Genomic DNA, 21,003 nt, shown 5'->3' on the forward strand with positions numbered 1-21,003 from the left:
TTAGGCCTTGGGACAGGCCTCTGACCTTCTCCTGCCCTCTTTTAACCTGCCCCAAGGCAGGACTCTAATCTTCCCCCACCTTTGTGATTGTGGGTCTTAAGACTCTCCCCAGAGAGGGTCAAGTCTATACCCTGGGGGAAGGAATGCTGATGTCAGGAAGCTTCCTTAAAAACCCAAGAGGACAAGGTTCAGAGAGCTTCCAGATAGCTGAACATGTGGAGGTTCCTGGAGGGTGGTGCCCAGGGAGGGCATGGAAGCTCCCAGTCTCTTCCCCCATATCTCGTCTTACGTGTATCTTCATCTGTATCTTTGCAACATCCTTTATAATAAACCAGTAAATGTAATTTGGTGTTCTCCTGAGTTCTGTGAGCCACTCCAGCAAATTAACTGAATCCAAAGGAGGTTTGTGGGAACCCCAACCTGAAGCCGCTTCTTCAGAATTTCCAGAGGCCCAGGCTTGCAACCGATGGTAAGGGAAGGAGGGAGCAGTCTTGGGGACTGAGCCCTCAACCTGTGGGATCTGGCACTGTCTTCAGGTAAGCAGTGTCAGAATTGAATTGGAGGACACTTGGCCGGTGGCTGCTGCTTGGTGATGGGAAGAGATCCCCACACATTTGGTCACAGACGTTTTCTTCTGTGTTGATGGTTGTTGTGGTGTGAGAGTAGAGGAAAGTAGAGGAAAAACACAGAGGAAAGAGTTTTTCCCCACACAGTTGTTCTTGGACCAGCCCTATGCTAATCTCAAACTGGCTCTTCTTCCAAGGATGCTGTCTATGGCCTCTTGGTGGTCGTCTGCTGAGCACCTCTCTCCTGCCATTCCCTTGTCCCCCAGGGATGCAAGCCTCTCTATTTCTGTTGCTTGTGACTCTCTCCTCAGCCCACAACTGCTTCAGCCCCTGGGCTTTGGATTCACCATTTCTTTTCTGTTTTTGATGCTTTGACATCTTGGGGCCTTGCTGACCCTGGAGGGACTGCTCCTCCCAGGGTTAGCCAATTCCCAGAGAAGTAAACAACCCTCCAGAGGGCTGCTTTTGGAATGCACACCAACGAATCCAGAGCATGGCCCCACCACCTCCTCTACCAGCTCTCACACTCTGATATTCCCTGCCCTAATCACCCCAGGGCCAGGTACCAGACAACTAGGGGCAGCCCCTATGTCCCAGCGCCCACTGAAATATTCAAACTAGCCAATCCTAAACCTGCTTATCCCTGCCCATTCCTTACTGTGGAAGTGCTCTGTCTACAGTTCCTTCCCCTCCCTCTGCCTCCAAACCCACCCTGACGCTTCTCCATGTGGCCCCTACAGCATGCCCTGCCCCTCCTCTGGGAACTGTATCTTCTCAATAGCAGTTGTCTCCTGGTCCGCTGTCCTTACTGAATCCCAAATTTCCTATTAATACACTCTATTATAAAACAGGCATCTGAACAAATACTTCAGCTTCTTTGGGTGGGATCTCCTGATGTCTCTGAGCAGACCTATCAGGCAGGAACCAAGACACTCACCTGGATTCCCCCACATTTGGCTGTGGGAAACACCTACACATCCCTTGCCCCAGCACACTAAGTATAGGCCATTCCCAACATGGCAATACTCTCCCTGCTCTGCCTCAAGCAAAAAAGCATCCAGCTCTTAGCCTTTGGGTTTTCCAAGCCAAAGTCTGGCTGCAAGCACCTCTGCCCCTCCTGAGGCTTTCCATATGCTATGGTTTGGATGTGTTTTGTCTTGCCAAAATTCATGTTAAAGTTTCATTGCCAGTGCAGCAGTGTTGGGAGATGAGGCCTAGTGGAGGTGTTTGGGTCATGGGGGTGGATTCCTCATGAGTAGATTAATTCCCTCCTGAGACAGTGACTGCATTCTTGCTCGCACAGGACTGGATTAGTTACCGTGAGAGTGGGTTGTTATAAAAGTGAGTCTGGCTTCCTGGACTCTCTCTCTTGCGTCCTCTCTCATGGAGTGATCTCTGCACATGCTCACTTACTGCTCCACTTCACCATGTTTTGCCCCAGTATGTGGCCCTCACCAGAAGCCAGCCAGATGTGGCACTATGCTCTTGAAGTTCCCAGCCCGCAGAATTGTGAACTAAATAAACGTCTTTTCTTTATAAACTACCCAATCTCAGGTATTCTGTTATAGCAATACCAAATGGACTAAGACACATCAGAGATTCCTCATGCATTTTGAGGTGAGGAAGAACAGTGAGGAGTTCACAGCAACAATTTCCTCCATAGATATCCACCCCTTCCCAGATTATCTCTCCTCCACTCTCCTAACCTTTTCATAATCCTTTGAGTGTGAGAGGCTAGAGTGTCATAAAATAAAACAGGTCTCTGGACATTTATTTTGAAAATCTGCACACGGTGACTTGGCCTTGGAATTTTGTATATATCATTGTTCGGGGCCAATACTTCAATGTTAACATTTTCAAAAAGAGTGATATGGGTGGTTTTTAAATATTTTCCTTGTATTTACTTTTAAATTCAAGAAGCTTTCTTTACTACTCATATGAAGAATATCAGATGATTCTTATTTGAAACAGTAACTCTAATGAAAGGCAGATTGTCATACACATTTGTTTGTTTATTTTGGGAGGGGTTGTGGTTTTTTTTTTTTTTTTTTTAGAAGATTCTCAGTCTGTGATGTTCAGGCTGGAGTCCAGTGGTGCGATCTCAGCTCACTGCAACCTCTGCCTCTCAGATTCAAGCGATTCTCCCACCTCAGCCTCCCAAGAAGCCAGAAATAGAGGCATGCACCACCACGCCTGACTAATTTTTATATTTTTTTAGTAGAGACAGGGTTTCACCATGTTGGCCAGGCTGGTCTTGAACTCCTGACCTGAAGTGATCCACCCACTTTGGCCTCCCAAAGTGCTGGGATTACAGGCATGAGCCACTACGTTTGGCCTATCATACACATTTGTGAAATCCCAATTATCTATCATTTTTCCCCCCACAAAGGACCCCAAGCTCAACCTATTAATCAAAGCCAAGCATCTTTAAAAAGTAACTGTGTCTGCTGCTTACATTTCTAGGTAGCTTGCTGGTAAGGTCAGACTGAAGTCTCCACACTCTGAGTTATGTAAAGACTATAGGACTTTGAAATTTATACTGTCCTTTCTCCTTGCAGGGTTTAAGGAAGAATAGTAAGGACGATATCATGGATTAAAGATTAAACAGGAAGCCGGGCGCGATGGTTCACGCCTATAATCCCAGCACTTTGGGAGGCTGAGGCAGGCGGATCACGCGGTCAGGAGATTGAGACCACAGTGAAACCCTGTCTCTACTAAAAATACAAAAAATTAGCCGGGCGCGGTGGCGGGCGCCTGTAGTCCCTGCTACTCAGGAGGCTGAGGCAGGAGAATGGCATGAACCCGGGAGGCGGAGCTTGCAGTGAGCCGAGATCGCGCCACTGCACTCCAGCCTGGGCGACAGAGCAAGACTCCATCTCAAAAAAAAAAAAAAAAGAAAGATAAAACAGGATATGCATCTCAAACTAGTTCTTCATGTTTATCTCTTTGGTCCTTGCTCTTCATAGATAATGGTAAAAAATAAGACAGAGTGCTTTCTTGCCCTTCAAACAGTTTTGGGAAGGAATTATGCAGTGTATACTGGCACAGGAATATCTTCATGGGGAAAATGGACTCATCAGATTATTGCTGCAATTTACTGAGCAACAGTTTCCAGCTGAATGAGAGTAAATTCACCCAAATGTTCTATGACTTCAGGTTGTAACTATTTGGGAGTCTGAAGCCGCAAGACCAAAGAGCAGAATAAAAGAAAAGTGACAAACTACTCAGAAAAGTGGCAAACTAGTTCCCATACTCAGAAGCACAGATAAAATCCTTCAGGATCTTTTAGCACAGCAGTTTCCAAACTTTTTGGCCATATTCACAGTAAAAAATACATTTTACATTATAACCCAATAAACACACACACACACACACACACACACACACACACACACACACACACACACACTAATAGATGATAGAGATATCTAGCAAAACATAAATAACTATGAACAAGAACTTTGCAAGAGATTTATTTTCTCTACACTTATGATGCATTCTAACAATTTCTCGTCTATTCTACTTCATTGTAATGCTGGCCCATACCCTCTAAATTGATTTCTCTATCCACTAATGGATAATGAACTGCAGTATGAAAAGCTCAGCCTTAGAAGAACAGCCCTCATGCTTCTTGATGTCCTAGATCACTAGGTGATGAAGGGGTTTAAAGAATAGAATAGAATTCCTGCTGTATACCAGGCTGAGAGTAAAGAAATGTGGGTGCTGCTCACCACCCTGCAACTATCTACTCCCTACATATTCTCCTGGGTCTCAGAATGGTTGCTATAAAATAAGTACTTGTGATTTCAATTCCTTTTAACTCTAAAATTCAAATGCACATTACATGATCATCACTATAAAAACATAAGAGAGATGAGCATCAGATTTACAGAGATAAGGCTGACAAACATCTGGGGAGGAAGACCCCTTCTTTAGTGTGTTGGGATTCCGCCTCCCACCTCTGCCTTATCTTTTTCAAACAAGTTTATTGAAATAAAATTCATATACCATACAATTCACCCATTTAAAGTGTAAAGTGTGCAACTTAATGTTGTTTAATATATTCACACAGTTGTGCAACTTTTGGAACAATCTAATTTTAGAACATTTTCGTTCCCCCTAAAAGAAATCCCATATTCATTAACAAGTCAATCCACATTGTCCACTACCTTCACTCCCAACCACAAAACTGCTTTCAATCTCTACAAATTTTCCTATCCTGGACATTTCATATAAATGAATCACACAATACGTGACTTTCGTGACTGACTTCTTTCATTTAGCATAATGTTTTCAAGGTTTATTCATGTGGTAGTATGCATAAGTACTTCATTCCTTTTCACTGCTAAATAATATTCTATTGGCTATACCACATTTTATTTATCTGTTCATCAGTTGATGAGCATATGGGTTGTTTCCCCATTTTGGCTATTTTGAATAATGCTGTTATGGACATTCATACACAAGTTACTGTGTGGATATGTTTTCATTTCTTTTGGATATACACTAAGGAGTAGATCTGCTGGGTAGCATGGTAACTTTATGTTTAACTTTTTCAGGAATAGCAAAACTGTTTCCAAAGTCACTGTACTATTTCACATTCCCACCATCAATGTATGAGCGTTCGAATTTCTCTAAATCCTTGCCAATGCTTGTTACTGCCTGCCTTTCTAGTGGATATAATACGGTATTTCATTGTGGTTTAGATTTGCATTTACCTAATGACTGATAATGTTGAGCATCTGTTCACATACCAACTGGCCATTTGTATATCTTCTTGGAAGATACGTCTATTCAAATCCTTTACTCATTTTCAGTTAGGTTGTCTTTTTTAATTATTTTTAATTTTTAAGTATTGAGTTGTAAAAATAATAATATATCCATATATATGGATTATTTTATAATAATATATCCAGATTTTATATATTATATATATGTGTATATGATACTAGTGACTTATCAGATATATGATTTGCAATACCTTTTTCCATTCTATGATTTGTCTTTTCACTTTTTTGATAGTGCCCTTTCGAGTGCAAGAGTTTTTAACTTGGATGAAATCCAATTTATTTATTTTTTCTTTTGCTGCTTGTGTTTTTGTTGTCATATCTAAGAAACAATTGCCTAACTTATGGTTATGAAGATTTATGCCTATACTTTATTCTAAGAGATTTATACTTTTAGCTCTTACATTTAGTTTCTTCATCCATTTTGTACTAATTTTTGTTTATAGTATGAGGTTGAATCCACTCATGTTTAATGTTATTATTGATAGTGTTGGATTTACCTCAGCCGTTTTGCATTTTATTTTCTGTATATCTCATGTATTTTTTGTTCCTCTATTCCTCCTTTATTGTTTTCTTCTGTATTAGATATTTTCTAGTGTAATTTTTACTCTGTTTAATGACTTATTAATCATTTTTGAGTTATTATGTTAGTGGTTGCTCTAGGGCTTACAAAAAGAAATCTACTTTAGTATCATATTGATTTAGTTCCAGTCAAATAGAGAAATTTTACTCCTATTTAGTTCCATTCCCTCTCCATCATTTTTGTACTATTGTTATTATACATACTATGTCTCTCTATATTAAAACCCAGTAATACATTTTTATAATTATTAATTTATATAATCTATGTTTTCTAAGGAAGATGATAGAAGAAAGGAGAGCAAGCATATATTTATAGAGTGTCTTTATAAACTCTATTTATCATTTCTAGTTCTCTTTATTTCTTCCTATAGATTTGGTGTCATTTTCTTACTCCAATACAGCTTTGTTCTCACCTATCTCCTTTGTGCTACTGTCAAACATATTACATTTTTATATGATATAGGCCCAATATTTATGCATGTGTGTATGTATTTGTATATATAGTTTGTATACTTTCTGTTAAAATCAGTCAAGGGAAGAATGTATAAAAATATTCAATTATACTCTCTTTGTAATTTGTACATGTTATTCAAATTATTGTTTGATGGTACTTGTTTCAGCTTTAAGAACATCCTTTATTATTTCTATTATTTCTTATAAGTCAGGTTGGGTGAATTCTGTTAGTTTTTGTTCATCTGAGAAAGTCTTTACTTAGCCTTGATCATGAATAGTAATTTTGATGGATAGAAGATTCTTGGTTGACAGTTTTTCCACTTTCAGCACTTAGAATATATGCTCTCACTGCCTTCTTGCCTCTATCATTACTAATGAGAAGTCAGTTGTTATTCTAACTGGTGTTCCTGTGTACATAATGAGTCTTTTTTTCCTGCTTTCAAGATTTTCTCTTTGTCTTTGTCTTTCAAAATTTTAATTATGATTTTAACTATAATATGTCTGGCTGTGGATCCCTCTGTATTTATGCTATTTGGAGTTCATTAAGCTTCTTAGCTGTATAGATCGCTTTTCATTAAATTTAGTAAGTTTTCCACCATTATTTCTTTGGCTATTTTTTTCTATTCCTTTTTCTCCTCTCTTTCTGATGCTTTCATTACACATATGTTGTGCTTAATGGTATCCCATATTTCTTTCAGGTTCTGTTTGTTTGTTTATTTATTTATTTATTTGAGGCAGAGTTTCACTCTTGTCACCCAGGCTGGAGGGCAATGGTGCGATCTTGGCTCACTGCAACCTCTGCCTCCCATGTTCAAGCAATTCTCCTGCCTTAGCCTCCCAAGTAGCTGGGATTACAGGCACCTGCCACCATGCCTGGCTAATTTTTGTATTTTTAGTAGAGACGGGGTTTCACCATGTTGGCCAGGCTGGTCTCAAACTCCTTACTTCAAGTGATCTGCCCTGCTCGGCCTCCCAAAGTGCTGAGATAACAGGCATGAGCCACTGCCCCCTGCCTGTTTATTTATTTTCGTTCTTTTTTTCTGTTTTCAGAATGCATAATCTCCACCAATTTGTCATTAAGTTTGCTGATTCTTTCTTCTGCTAGCTCAATCTACTGTTGAGCCATTTTAGTGAATTTTTCATTTCACTTATTATACTTTTCAACTCCAAAATTTCCATTTGGTTATTTTGTAAAACAATTTCTATCTCTTTATTGATATTCTCTATTCAATTAGATGTTGTCATCATACCTTCCTTTAATTCATTAACCATGATTTCCTTGAGTCTTCTATACAGATTTCTAATAGCTGCTTTAAAGTCTTTGCTAAGACTACCATCTGGCTCATTCAAAAGTGGTTTCTATTGTCTCCTTTTTCACCTATGTATGGGTCACACTTCCCTCTTTCTTTGAAACTCTGCTATGCTCTACAAGTGGACACAGGTGGAGGTGGCGCCGTGGTCTTCTGAGTTTTCCTCTCCCACCATAGACCCCTACTCTATCGGCCAGCTTGGGTAGGGGTGATTGGGATCCCAGAATTCTCAGCCTGAAGTGCCTAAGTTAGAGCTCCTACCCTACAAGTGGAGGGGTGGTGGGTAAGAGAGAGCTGGTCCTCTTTGCTGAGCCCACCTGGAATAGGGCTTCTGTTATACAGGACTGCAGAAGGATGAGAAATATCAATGGCCTGCCCCTCCCAAAATGAAACAAACCATAGCCCCAAACTGGGGTACAGGATAAAGAGAGTGCCCATCTTCTTGGCAACACATATGGGTAGACCTTCTATAAAACAGAGTTGGGGATGGATAATGAAGGGGGTCATGGCTGAAATGTCACAGAGACTCTCATTTCTTACCTAGATTCAAATTTTCTTAAGTAATTGTTTCTTCATTTGCCATGTGCTTTTATGACCATTAACAGAGACTTCAAACAATTTTTTAAAATATTTTCACTGGTTAATTTCTGTTTTACTGAAAAGAGTATCTACCAACCTCCCTACTCTGTTGTTATTGGAAGTCCTTCGTCCCCTCTGCCTTATCGTGAATACATTCATGCATTTTCTACCTACCTTAAAATAAATTAGCTCTAGTAGTGGAGAAATGTGGAAAAGAGCATTCTTTAAGTGTTGTATTACTTATTCATTATCTTTGTATCCATAAACACAAGCTTTGTCCACATGAATGACTAAGTTAGAATATTTGTAATTCATTCTACCAGAATGAGTCTGAAGTTGTGGCTGGTAGAAAGGAGGAAAAAAAAAACCTTTGAGATATTTTCAGCCACAAGAATGTTTTGCACGCCAGGAGCCAGAAGGTAAAGGAAAGGTTTGGGGTATGGGATTCAGGCATTTAAGCAAACAGGGAGATGGCTGGAACTCAGACTACAAGCTCTTAAAATGACGCAGAGGGAAGTATAGGTCAAGAGAAGAAAGGTGAAAGTGAATAGCTAACTTATGAACAAGTACTTCCTCAGTTCTAAGAGATTTACCTGTCAATACATATGTAACCCTCACAACGATGAATTATGAGACAGGCACTATTTTTTGGAAACTGAGGAACAGAGGGGTTAAGTAACTTGCCCAAGTTGATAGCTAGTGCCACCCCTGCTCTTCACTACCTTGTCTTCCAGCTTAGGGGAGGGAGTTTTTCATGCTCACAGTTCCTTAGTGTGGCTGACCTTGCAGGTGAGATGACCTAATACCTATTCTAAACTCCTCCAGTGTTCAGAGGCTGGAAAGCTAAAGACAGCACTTCTCAGACTCTGTTGGGGCAGGGCTCTGGATGCCAATTGGGTTTGCAAATTGGAAGTGTATGAATAAGATTAGACAGATGGGAAATAAGGAGGAGGCTGCATCCTGTAGCTGGCTGAGCATTTATGCAGCTGTGCTCTGACTCTGGCTTCCTGGATGCCAAGAGATGAAGGCACCAACCATGGGCTTCCCATCCTTGCACTGGGCCATAGCAGTCTGGGCTTAAAACCCAGCCATTCCATTGGAGGCCTCCTTGGAAGCCCAGCCTAGAGCCTGCTGCTCTGGCTCTTAACTCCTCTGGGCTAGCATCTAATTACCTATAGTAAATCTCTTTCTGTTTATAGTGTCTGAAGTGGTGTTTTATTTCCTGCCTTGATCCTGGACTGAAAATCATCTCCTCTTTCTCCTCCCTTCCCCTATACCATTGTCTGCAGAAAGAAGAATAATGTCAGACAGTAGAAAGGAGGCAGGGGAGAATAATTTGGGCAAATTCATTCATTCATGTGTTCACTCACCCAGCATTGAGTGCATACCTGCCATGCTCTAGGGACTGGACCAGACACCTCCTCCTCCCACCTTCCATTCCCCCTCAGCCACTCTTGCTAGGATGGGATACTAGGATACAAACAAGTGGGGAGGAGGGGGTTTGTGGTCTCCTGTCTCTATGGTTTGCATATGTGTCCCCTCTCTCTAGAACACCCTGCCTCCTTCTGTCATCCACCTTCCCATCTTTCTAATCTTATTCACACACTTCCAATTTGCAAACCCAATTGGCATCCAGAGACCCACCCCAACAGAATCTGAGAAGTGGTGGCAGGTTCCTAAATGCTGTTCAGATACCACCTCCTCTCCAGAGCTAGGATTTGAACCCAAACAGATTATTTCAGAGTCCATGTGCTTAACTACCAGGGAGGAGGCAGGGTAAGGTTGGAGAGAAGGGAGGTGACAAGGTCCAGGTAGGACCATCACGTGTAACATCTATATGTAAGCCAGGGGCCCATTTATTAAACTGCAAGCCAGACAGCTCTGCCAGAAAGACCTGCATTTCCTCAGGTGGAAATTTATCTTGAAGGATTGATTATGAATATGCTATGTTTTGCCCACTTACCTTGGCAAATAGGGAATGAGTAGAAACCGGAGCGGCAGGTATCACACCGAGGGCCCTCAACCCCAGGGCGGCACAGGCACCATCCGTGGGCATCACATATTTCGGGAAGAACGCCTTCCAGATTACAGTCACACCCTGCAGAAGACAGGAAACTTTCAGAAGGGGTCTCCATCTTCCATCTGTTTCTTAATTTCTCCCTTCCCCTAGGTTTCTATCATGAGAATATAGATTATTAATTATCTATGGCTGTTAAACATTCTTAACTCAGAAGACTACACCTTGAAGGGAAATTTTTTAAAATTCACGAAAGGACAGAAATGTCATTAAAAAAAACATATAGGGATGGACATTCATTTGCAAACCATTCTTTTAACATCTATTCCTGTGGAAACATTTTCTTTTCCCTCTAAAGCCGAGCTTTGTAAAGTATAACTTCAATTCAATAGATTCCCATCTCATGACAATCGTGAATTAAATGTATTTCTTCCTTCCAGTTTTTAGAAGGAAAGAAACTAACATCAATTCAGCCCTACTACATATCAGGCATCGGGGGCTTCCCTTGGATCGTCTCACTTAATCCTCCTGGCACTGGCCTTCCCTGCAGCCAGGCTACTTCTAGTGCCTCTATCCAGGGCTTTCCCACCTCAGGACCTCTGCTCAGGCCGATCCCTCTGCCTGGTATACCCTTCCTCAGTTCTTAGCACAGCCAGCTCTTTCTCATCCACCAGATGTCAGTTCAAACGTCAGCTCCTCAGAAGATCCCCCTGACCAGTCTGTATAAACGGCCCCCACTTTCCTCCTTTTATTCTCTATCTTAGCTGTGTTTCTCTTTCACAACACTTTCATTTTTGGGATCGCAAATTGGTCTGGGACTTGCTTTGACCACCAGAATGAGGTGTAAGTGTTGTTGTCATGTGACTTCTGAGTCCAAGTCACCACAGGCCTTGCCATTTCCATTCTTGCCCTCCAGGAATCCTGAGACCACCGTGGGAGGGACCAGTCTGGCCTCCTTGAGGACAAAAGGCCACAAAGAGGGATACTCCCAAATGTCCCAACTAAATCCAGCCCCAGAAACCCTCCAGCAAATCCAGCCCCAGAAACCCTCCAGCAAGTCCAGCAGAAGACCTGCCCAGCCAACCCACACAATTGAGAGAAATAACCCTTGTTCTTTTAAGCTACTAAGTTTTGGGGTGACTTATGACACAGAAATAGATAAGTAAATCACCCAGCAGACTGGACACTTTGTGAGAGCTCACCACAGGCCCCCAGGGCCAGCACACGTATTCCTCAGGAAATAAATATTGCTCAAAAATAATAATGAAGTCAAACAAGAGCCCTGTAAGACAGGTATTTTATAGATGGAAAAAAATTTTAAAAAGATGCTCTGAAAGGTTAATTAACTTGCCCAAGTTCACACAGCCAGGGAAGCAGAGTCAGAATTTGAACCCAGGACTGACCGATTTCAAAGCCCATGGTCTTTCTAGTATACTAAAAATACAAGCCGAGAATGAAGCAATTTTCAGAGTATGTCCTGAATTAGCATATATATTCAAACCAATCTCATATTTAAAGCATCTACTTCTTTTTCTTATTTATTTATTTATTTTAGACAGAGTTTCATTCTATTGCCCAGGCTGGAGTGCAGTAGCTCAATCTCTGCTCACCGCAACCTCTGCCTCCAGGGTTCAAGCAATTCTCATACCTCAGCCTCCCAAGTAGCTCGGATTACAGGCATGTGCCACATCTGACTAATTTTTGTATTTTTAGTAGAGACGAGGTTTCACCATGTTGGCCAGGCTGGTTTCAAACTCCCGACCTCAGGTGATCCGCCTGCCTCAGCCTCCCAAAGTGCAGGATTACAGCGTGAGCCACCATGCCTAGCCCTGAAAGCATCCATAATTCTATAAATTACGTTAATATCTAAATTTGCAACAGGTCCCCTAAGGAAGATCCTAAAAGACTCAAAGATTCAGCTGGGTCCACCCTACCCACCAAGGAAGGAAAGTCTCATGCATTTTGGAAAGATTTTCTACAAGGGTTAAAATAGTAGTTAATATGAAAAGTAGCCAAATCCCTCTGCCCTAAACCCTTAATTTTTCAAATAAAAGGTTAGTAACAAAGTTGTGGAATGATTTTTTTCTAATACAATAATTAAGAAAAAAATCACAGTAAATCAGAACAACTTTATAGTCTTTACATGATCTTTAACTTGTTCATACTTAAACCAAACAGTTGCCTAATTTGACAAAAACAGCATTGGAAGTGAAAGGGTTTAGAATATGCCATTTTAGCATACTGACTGTTTCCAGCAATGGCACTTTAGAAGCAGCAGATGTAGGAAGGGTTCTCTGATCTCACCCTTTCTACCTAAAAGCAGGTCATAAAATTTCCCAGGAGAAAGGTGCCTGCCGTCCTTGTACCAGGAGGACAGCATTCTTATCACTGGAGACTGGGAGTCGACTGGATTGGATCTGCATCAACAAACCCACTAAAATAACCCTTAGTTTCCCCCAATGCTTCCTAGCCAGGGTCCCACAATGTAGTGCCACTAGCCCAAGCTCTTCTGTCTTGTCACACTCCATACTTCATTGTTCTTTGTGTAAACATGTACAATACATAGGCTTTGGGGCCTAATGGCTTTTTCGGGTCTTGATTTTCCTTCTAGAGACTCTCATGTACATGTAAAAATATTACATAAATTTGTATGCTTTTTTGCTGTTTGTCTTAGGTTCATTTAATTCTAGGCCCAGCCATGGGACCTAAGAGGGTAGAAGAAAGTTTTTCCTCCTTTTCAGAAGTGACAAGGACACATTCATGACAAGGGAAGCCTTGGAACCCAGACTGGCATGAGCACCACTCTCTCCGTCCATCACAGCTGCCATACAAGGTCCTAATGCCACAGCCCTGTAGGCTGAGAACGAATGCCACATGGAAAGGGAACGTTTTTACTGTGAATTACAGTCTTGACGTTAAACGAAGTATTGAGTTTCAGTGAAAAACTTGGACTTTACCTTGGCATTGAGGTTCAAAGAATTCTGATTAAAATAGAAAAAGAAAGAACATCCCACACCTCATTACGAAGTCACAGTGATTATATCTCAAGAAAATCCCTTGAGTCCCTCTCTACTGCCAGAGTTCCAGACCTCATCTTTGTTTACATGGATTATTTTGAGAACTTCCTAAGGAGGCTCTCTGCTTTCTATCTTGCTCCTTCTAATTCATTCTCCATGCTGGTGTCAAGAGTGATATTTCAAAAACGTCAAACTTTTCATATCACTTCCCAGTTTTAAATCCCTTGACAGTGACCCAATGCCTGCAGGACAGAATACGAAGTCCTTCACATGTGACAGAATAGATCCTTCAACATTTTCCAAGCTACCAGCAACCCATGGGGCATCTTTGTGCAAATTAGAAAAAGGTGCCCCTTCCTCAAGATGCTTTTCTGTCACCTGCTATAAAATCATCATCATCAATATGCAAATATGCAATGTCTTCTGTTATTGTGATGCCCCTTAGATGAGGCACAGCTGTGCCTTGCAGACCCGCATATCTGAGCTGGCTGACCACTCAGGTCTTTTCTCATTCCTCTAGGCCCTCTCCTTGAACTTCCTCTCTCTATCCCATGCTTCAGCCCTAATGACCTGTCTGCCATCCCCTCTCTCCTAGCCCCATGGCTTCTCTTCCCTGCCCCTCTGCCTGGCTGACTCCTCTTCATGCTCCAAGACTCAGCTCAGATACCTCCTCCTGCTGCTCTGGGGAAGCCCTTCCAGCACTTCTGTCTCTCTCCTTTCTCCTCTCCCTCCCTCCCTTCCTCCTTCCTTCCTTCTTTCCTTCACCCTGGCTGTGAGGCTGCCCCTCCCATATGCTCTCATGGCACTTAACTCCTGCCATTAGAACTGTTGACCTTTCTGTCTCCTCAGACTGGGAGCTCCCAGGCAGGAGGAACCGTGTATCAGGCAGCTGCCTGGCAGTGACTAGCACAGCATAGGCACTTAATAAAAGTTTAATGAATGAAGAATATGCTAAGTATTCAAGACTGCAATTCTCCTCAGTAGTCACCATTCCTTAAATTCTCTATTACTGGCATCTATGCAGAGGCTCCAAACTGAGCTATCAGAATGTGCCTGGCCCTCTCCGAGTCTTAGCGGGCAAGTCTCTAAGCCAACATGACTGCCCCATCCTGCAGAGCTGCTGTCCTCAAGTGGCCCAGTATCTGACATGAGACAGTCCCACACACAGTGCAATAATGCACAGCACCATGGTTAGACTGAGGAGGAGTGTGGGTAGGGCAGAAGCAGGGAATAACGTCAGGAAGGTAACTGAGGTCCTGTTATAACTGACCTCCAGGGAGCCTTTGGTGCCACCCAGCAATCCCATGACTTTCCCAAGCCCATCCTCCCGCCCACATTCCTAGATGATTCTCATACCTTCTCCCTACTCAACCCCAAGGCCTCCTCTCTTGCTTCTTGCTCTGACCTTGTTTGTTATTCCACAGAGAAAACTTTCAAAAAACAGACAGAAGAGAACGTCCACGAGCTCCCACCACTGCCCCCGCCCACCCCTCCTCTGGCCCATGCATTCTGCTTTCTCTTGTTTTAATTTTTTCCTCTCAACAAAGAGCAACTTCTTCCTTCTATTTGCTCAACCGAAAAGCCTTGGAGTCACCCCAGAGCCCTCTCTTTCTCTAATATTCTACTTCTGGTCTAGCAATCCCCCAGCAAATCCTGTTGGTTCTACCTTCAGATGATATCCACAGTCCGTCCACTGCTGTCACCTCTGCTGACACCACCTAGGTCTGAGCCACCATCATCTTTTCTTCACGGATTACGGAAAAAGCTTCCCATCAGGCCCCCTTGCTTCTTCTCTTCTCTTCTCTTCTCCTGAGATTTTCTTTCAATACAGTAGACCCAAAGAGCCTTCTATATAACATCACTTCTCTGTGCAAAACTCTCCATGGCTCCTGTCTCATTTCGAGTAAAAGGGAAGGCCTCTCTAGTGGCTGACGAGGGCCTCCATCCAGCCCCTGGTGCCTTCCCTTCCTACCAGTCTCACCTTCCCTCGCTCCACTTTCACACACCTGGTCTCTTTTTGTTCACTGAACACCCTTGGCCCAGGGCTGCCCCTGCCCTGGGGACTTTGCACTTGCTCTTTCCTGCACCTGCTTCAGTGAGGCCTTCCCTGACTTCCCTAATTTAAATCTGTAAACCTCACATTCCCTAACCTCCTCTCTGTCTTGTTTTTTCAGCAGCACTTATCACCAAGGCTGCCTCCAGGCCATACCTGAGTTACTATGTTGCTGTAGAGCCTGAACTTCACTGCCAAGGAGAGCTCTTCAGAAACCATCTTCTCTGCTGGCTCGCACCGTGGCACTGCAGGAGGAGGGGCACCCGTGCTCACACATGCCTGGCACTACCTCCTCCCCAGTGACCACCAGGCCTCTGCTGGCGCCCTGGGGTAGTAGAGGCAAACTCAAGGGATGTAAGCATGAGTCCGATGGTGCCCAGTAGTGGGCTGTGTGCATGTGCTGTGCCCTTCCCTTGGTGCAGGTGTGCCCTTCTGAGAACCTGTGCCTGCAGATGCCGTGATGGGTTTATATAGGAAACTCCCCATGGCTCTGGAACCCAGCGCAGAGGCCTGGAATCTTCTCACATGAGTTAGTTTATGCCTATGATGTGAATGGCTGCCCCTTAAAAGTGGCACCCATGTTCAGAATACAACTCTGCCTCTCACAGTCTAATGAATTAGCTCTTTTCCTTGCTTGGGTTTCTATATTATATATGTTATTATCTGGGTTTCTCCACAGGAATATAAGCTCAAAGAAAGCTGAGAATTTTTTCTATTCTGTTTACTGCTAAGTCCCCAGCAGCCAGAATGGTACTTTGCACATAACAGGGAATCTTAAAATATTTATGGAACAAATGATTTGGTAAATGTAACACCCACATCCTCTAGTACTCATCCCCCCACCCTCAGAGACAGCTTACTGCACACCACTGCTACTGTCTGCCAGGGGCTTGTTTTGGGACTGCAGAAGCTCCTCAGCCTTCCTGAAGGCCAAGCTGTAAGTGCCAGAGAGTGAATGTGCCAGAAGCATTAATGCCTCCACTAATGGCAGATAACTGCCATTACCTGCCGTTGCACCTTTATCATGGTTCCCTTCACTCCTTGACTCTCTCCCTTCCTGGGATCACCTCCCAAATAAATGACTTGCTCTCCATTCCTTTTTCAGGGTCTGTTTTCGGGGAACTCAAAAAAGACAACAGACCACTGGCTGCCATTGAAGGTCTCTGAGCAAGCTGGTGATATCTAATCCAAGCTCTGCACGGTTTCCTACGTCAGGTAGTGCCCTCGTAAAAGACAGGCTGGAGTGGGGACTGATGGGTGGGGAGTAGGTCAACTAGGAGACACCTGCAAGGCACCTACCATGCTCTAGGAAGGGAGACTTGGCCTTGGATGTGGCAGTGCGCACAGGAAGTAGGAAAAGAACAAGGGCATAACATTTTCACTGGAGTTAAACCAAAAGGGAGGTTACTTGCCTTTTATATCTCCAGCTACTGGATCTTCTGGACTTGGTGTAGAAACAGGAAAAATGGGAATTCCTATAAAAATAGTTTATTAAAAAATACAGAGAATGATTAAGGAGATAGTAAAGTAAAACATTAAGCTGTACTAACTAGGAAGACACTCTCTGTCACTTAGTGAAAAGTAGCATATAGAGACTAATTTAAAGAAAGGCGATATTGCTATATCTCAAATGTGTTTAGTAACTGAAACCAGACTGGCCAAACATTCCCATTGTATAACGATGAACAGAAATGAATGTTTTGTGCTCACAATAGCTAAGTCTCAGCCTGAGCAGGGATGAGTTTGGCTTCCTTAGCTTTTTTATTGTTTTTTTTTTTTACCATAAAATCAAAGCTTTAAAGAAATATTTTCTTCCATTTTTTTTTCCTGACATTTTGTTTATGCCATAAAACTACTTCAGGTTTCTTCCTCTCCTTCTTTTCACTAAAAAGGCAGGCTGAGCGCAGTGGCTCATGCCTGTAATCCCAGCACTTTGGGAAGCTGAGGCAGGCAGATAATCTGAGGTCAGGAGCTCGAGACCAGCCTGACCAACATGGAGAAATCCCATCTCTACTAAAAATACAAAATTAGCCAGGTGTGGTGGCACATGCCTGTAATCCCAGCTACTCAGTAGGCTGAGGCAGGAGAATCGCTTGAACCTGGCAGGCAGAGTTTGCGGTGAGCCATGATCGCACCATTGCACTCCAGCCTGGGCAACAAGAGCGAAATTCTGTCTCAAAAAAAAAAAAAAAAAAAAAAGGCAAATACAATTTCTGTTCAGCCTTCTACCAAGACTCACAGATTCAACATTGATAAAATTCTGATGTGGTGTCTCATCAACCAAAGTAGGACAGTGTCCACAGAGAAAGTGGGTGCAATTTAAGCAATTACCTGGGGTGGCAGGTGTGAATGAGAACATATAGTTACCCATTCATGTGAGTCCTGCCCCCATGTCCCCACAACTCAATATGCTTTTCCTGCGATGGCTCTGCAGAAGTCAGGAGGGTGGGGCCAGGAAACATCTGATAGAGTGATACAGAGAGACAGGCTCTCCTTGCGACAGTGTTTCTTTGTCCTAACCCCAAAGTGCAGTTTTCCCACTGCTGCACAACAAACAGAGCCAACACCCATCACAGTTTGCATAGCTGGTTTCACAGATTCTCCTGTTTCATGCTCTACAGTGTTTCTGACAGATATGTATTTTTTTCTCTTGGTGATGCTGAGATGTTCACTTAGATCACTGCAGTGGGGTGGAGTCGGGGTGCTTATAACTTGGCCTCTTGTACAGCAGGAGAGAGGAAACCTTTCCCTGGGCTCCTGAAACACAACACACACTATATGCATGCAAATAAGTATCTGGAAGCCCATGATATTTCTCCTACATTTAGGAGGAAAAATCACACACATGGATTATTAAGTTAAAATTGCCAATATTTGACCTTTTTGACCTACTGAGATGGCAATTTCTATGGTACAACGTAACACTTTGGAGATAAATAAGACTGTAAAATGTACTAATATAAAATTTATATTCCAAACTTTCAGAAACACTTTTACATAAATACAACCCATCTGGCCCCATTTCTGTCTCTCCTTCCCTACCTGTCCACCATGCCTCAGAGGTTAGTGCACAAAAGCCAGCTATGGACCAAAAAGGGTGGCCTCTTGTTCTGCAGTGGGTACTTACTCAAGCAAAATGGGAAACTGTAGTATCCAACTGCACACTTCTCACAGTTGTCTCCGTGGAAATTTGGCTTGCAGTGACAGCGGCCTGAGCCCTGTTCACAGCCATCAGCATGCTCAGGGTCACAGCTGCAGGCTAAGAGAAATCCCAGTTTTCAAAGGATCTGTCCTTCACTGCACTTAACAAAGGAAATATGTTCCAACACTTCCCAGGCAATGTTCCATACTTGATCCTTGGTCTACAGGTATTCTTGAAAAGGCACAGCCTATTTCCCACCTCACACCTGATTGATGGTTCTCACTGCCCGAAGCTCGTGAGCTATCAGAGATCAGCTGTAATGAGCGTCCACACAGAAGTTCTCATGGATGTCATTTATCCCACTGAGCATTGCCCAGCTCACTGAGTCAGAGGCAAGGCCTGCACACTAGTCAGAGGGGTTGGGGGTGGGGGTGGGGGTATATGCCTTAGCTCTGTTGGGCACAGCCCTTTCTAGCTATGAACCAACTGTGAATGTCCACAACGTGGTCATCAATACACAGTTATGATACAGATGCAAGTGTGGAGTGCCTAGACATGGAGATATAGTCTGTGGACAGCAGACCAAGACCCATAACCCAAATGTTAATTTGAGTGAAGTGGCTTACTGAAGGCAGCTTTTGCAACCAAAACCAATTATCAGGCACAGTTATCAGGCTTGCACTGCAGTAAGGCATAGTGGAAGTATAAGAAGTTTGTTGACCTCCCACTTGGGGGCCTCCTTTGACCTGGCAGGTGCACCCTGGACAGGGAAAATACTGTTACAGCTCATCTGAATACAACTCCCGTAAAGACCTGGGTGACCTGGCATCCTGGTGTCCTTTGCTTAATTTATTTAGGATTCATGCATCCTACTGATCCTTTACGCCAAGCCTCTAATACCTCTGTGGACCACTTCAATGATGAAAAAACTAGAAAGGTGATGAAACAGTGAGGCTCCTAATGAGGTACAATTACACTGGCAATGTCTTGTTTTCCTTTCCCAATGCCTATTCTTTGTAGGCACAAGACAGGCGATGGACATACTTTGCAGCATGATGTGGAAGAAGGAAGAAAAGTGAAAACACATTTTTTTTTAACAACTAAGAATGCCCTAGAGAGAAGTAAATCCGTCTACATATTCCTTGGACTTTAATACCCTCAAATGTTAATGGTATGATTAATCATGGAATGGGCACAGGATTGACTTCAGGACTGGAATTGCTTTCCAACTGTGACAACCAGACAACTTAAAAGAACCAAGCCTTGAATAGGGTATAGGTTGCACATGTAGGGAAAAGTCTGTAAATCTGACCCAAGACTCATAATTCTACAAGGAAAAACTAGAGGCATTCTTCTGTGTAATAGAAGAGTTATGGCACAGTCATGTCAGAGAGAAAAGAACTATATCCTGGATCTAGTGGTTAGCGGTTTTGTTACCTAGCCTAAATTATATATAACTACTCAGATTGTTTGGTTTCTCCGTATCTAAAAATAAGGACAATAATACAATGTCCTATTTGTTGTGATAATTAAACAAGACCTTTGTGAAAGTATTTAGGTAATGCCTCACATATGGCAAGTACTCAACAAATATTAGCTATTTTAAACAATGTGACTATTATTAAATCCTTATGAACTCATTACTGTGTTGTCTTGTTCTAATTCAACTTTTTGTTGTTGTTCCTGAGACAGAGTCTCACTCTGTCATCCAGGCTGGAGTGCAGTGGCATGATCTTGGCTCACTGCAACCTCCGCCTCCTGGGTTCAAGCAATTCTCACGCCTCCACCTCTGGAATAACTAGGATTATGGGTGAGCACTACCACGCCTGGCTAATTTTTTTCTATTTAGTAGAGACAGGGTTTTTCACCATGTTGGCCTGGCTTGTCTTGACCTCTTGGCCTCAAGTGATCCACCTGCCTCAGCCTCCCAAAGTCCTGGGATTACAGGACTGAGCCACTGCCTCCAGCCCCAAAATTGAAATTATTAGAGATCACAGAAACATGTCAAAACAACAGAAAATGGAGAAACTAACATTTATCACAGGCCTAATATGTGACAGGCCCAATGGTAAGTATTTTCCTACATGCTTTTGATTGCATTTTATTTAATTTTATGAAATACAGTATCATTTCCATTTGAATAAATCCAAAATTCAAAGAGACTGTGTAAGTAACTGAGGTCACATAGCGAGCAGAACTAATACTCTGAAGAGAGAGGGCATGAAGGAAGTTATTAACTGATCCAAAGTTAGCCTGATGACTTCATTGAGGCAGTACACACAGGCTAAGATACACCAACTTGAAATGAAACTTACGGATGCAGCCATCAGGGGCATCCACCGGAACCCCATAAGGGCGGTAATAGCCCTTAGCACATAGTTCACAGTTTACTCCGGCTGTGTTGTGCTAGAAAGAAACAAAAGAAACTTAAAGGAAGGGTTCTGGGGAAGTTGATTCTCCTTATTTTGTGCTACTCACCCAGAGGAATAATTCTGTC

At 42.8% G+C, this 21,003-nt stretch overlaps 1 protein-coding gene across 1 annotated transcript in view; it reads right to left on the reverse strand.

Moving 5' to 3' along the window:
* The window catches only part of LAMA3 (laminin subunit alpha 3), a 271,191-nt gene that overhangs the window by 164,981 nt on the left and 85,207 nt on the right, over window positions 1–21,003 (reverse strand). The window contains exons 9-12 of the mRNA XM_058438557.1: window positions 20,822–20,912; window positions 18,492–18,623; window positions 16,777–16,839; window positions 10,241–10,375 (exon numbers count right to left, since the gene is read on the reverse strand). Of these exons, the coding sequence (XP_058294540.1) occupies window positions 10,241–10,375; window positions 16,777–16,839; window positions 18,492–18,623; window positions 20,822–20,912 (421 nt within the window). The remainder of the gene's footprint in view (window positions 1–10,240; window positions 10,376–16,776; window positions 16,840–18,491; window positions 18,624–20,821; window positions 20,913–21,003) is intronic.

Source organism: Hylobates moloch, unplaced genomic scaffold (genome assembly GCF_009828535.3).
Source record: "Hylobates moloch isolate HMO894 unplaced genomic scaffold, HMol_V3 SCAFFOLD_5, whole genome shotgun sequence".
In the NCBI taxonomy this organism is placed as follows: Eukaryota; Metazoa; Chordata; class Mammalia; order Primates; family Hylobatidae; genus Hylobates; species Hylobates moloch.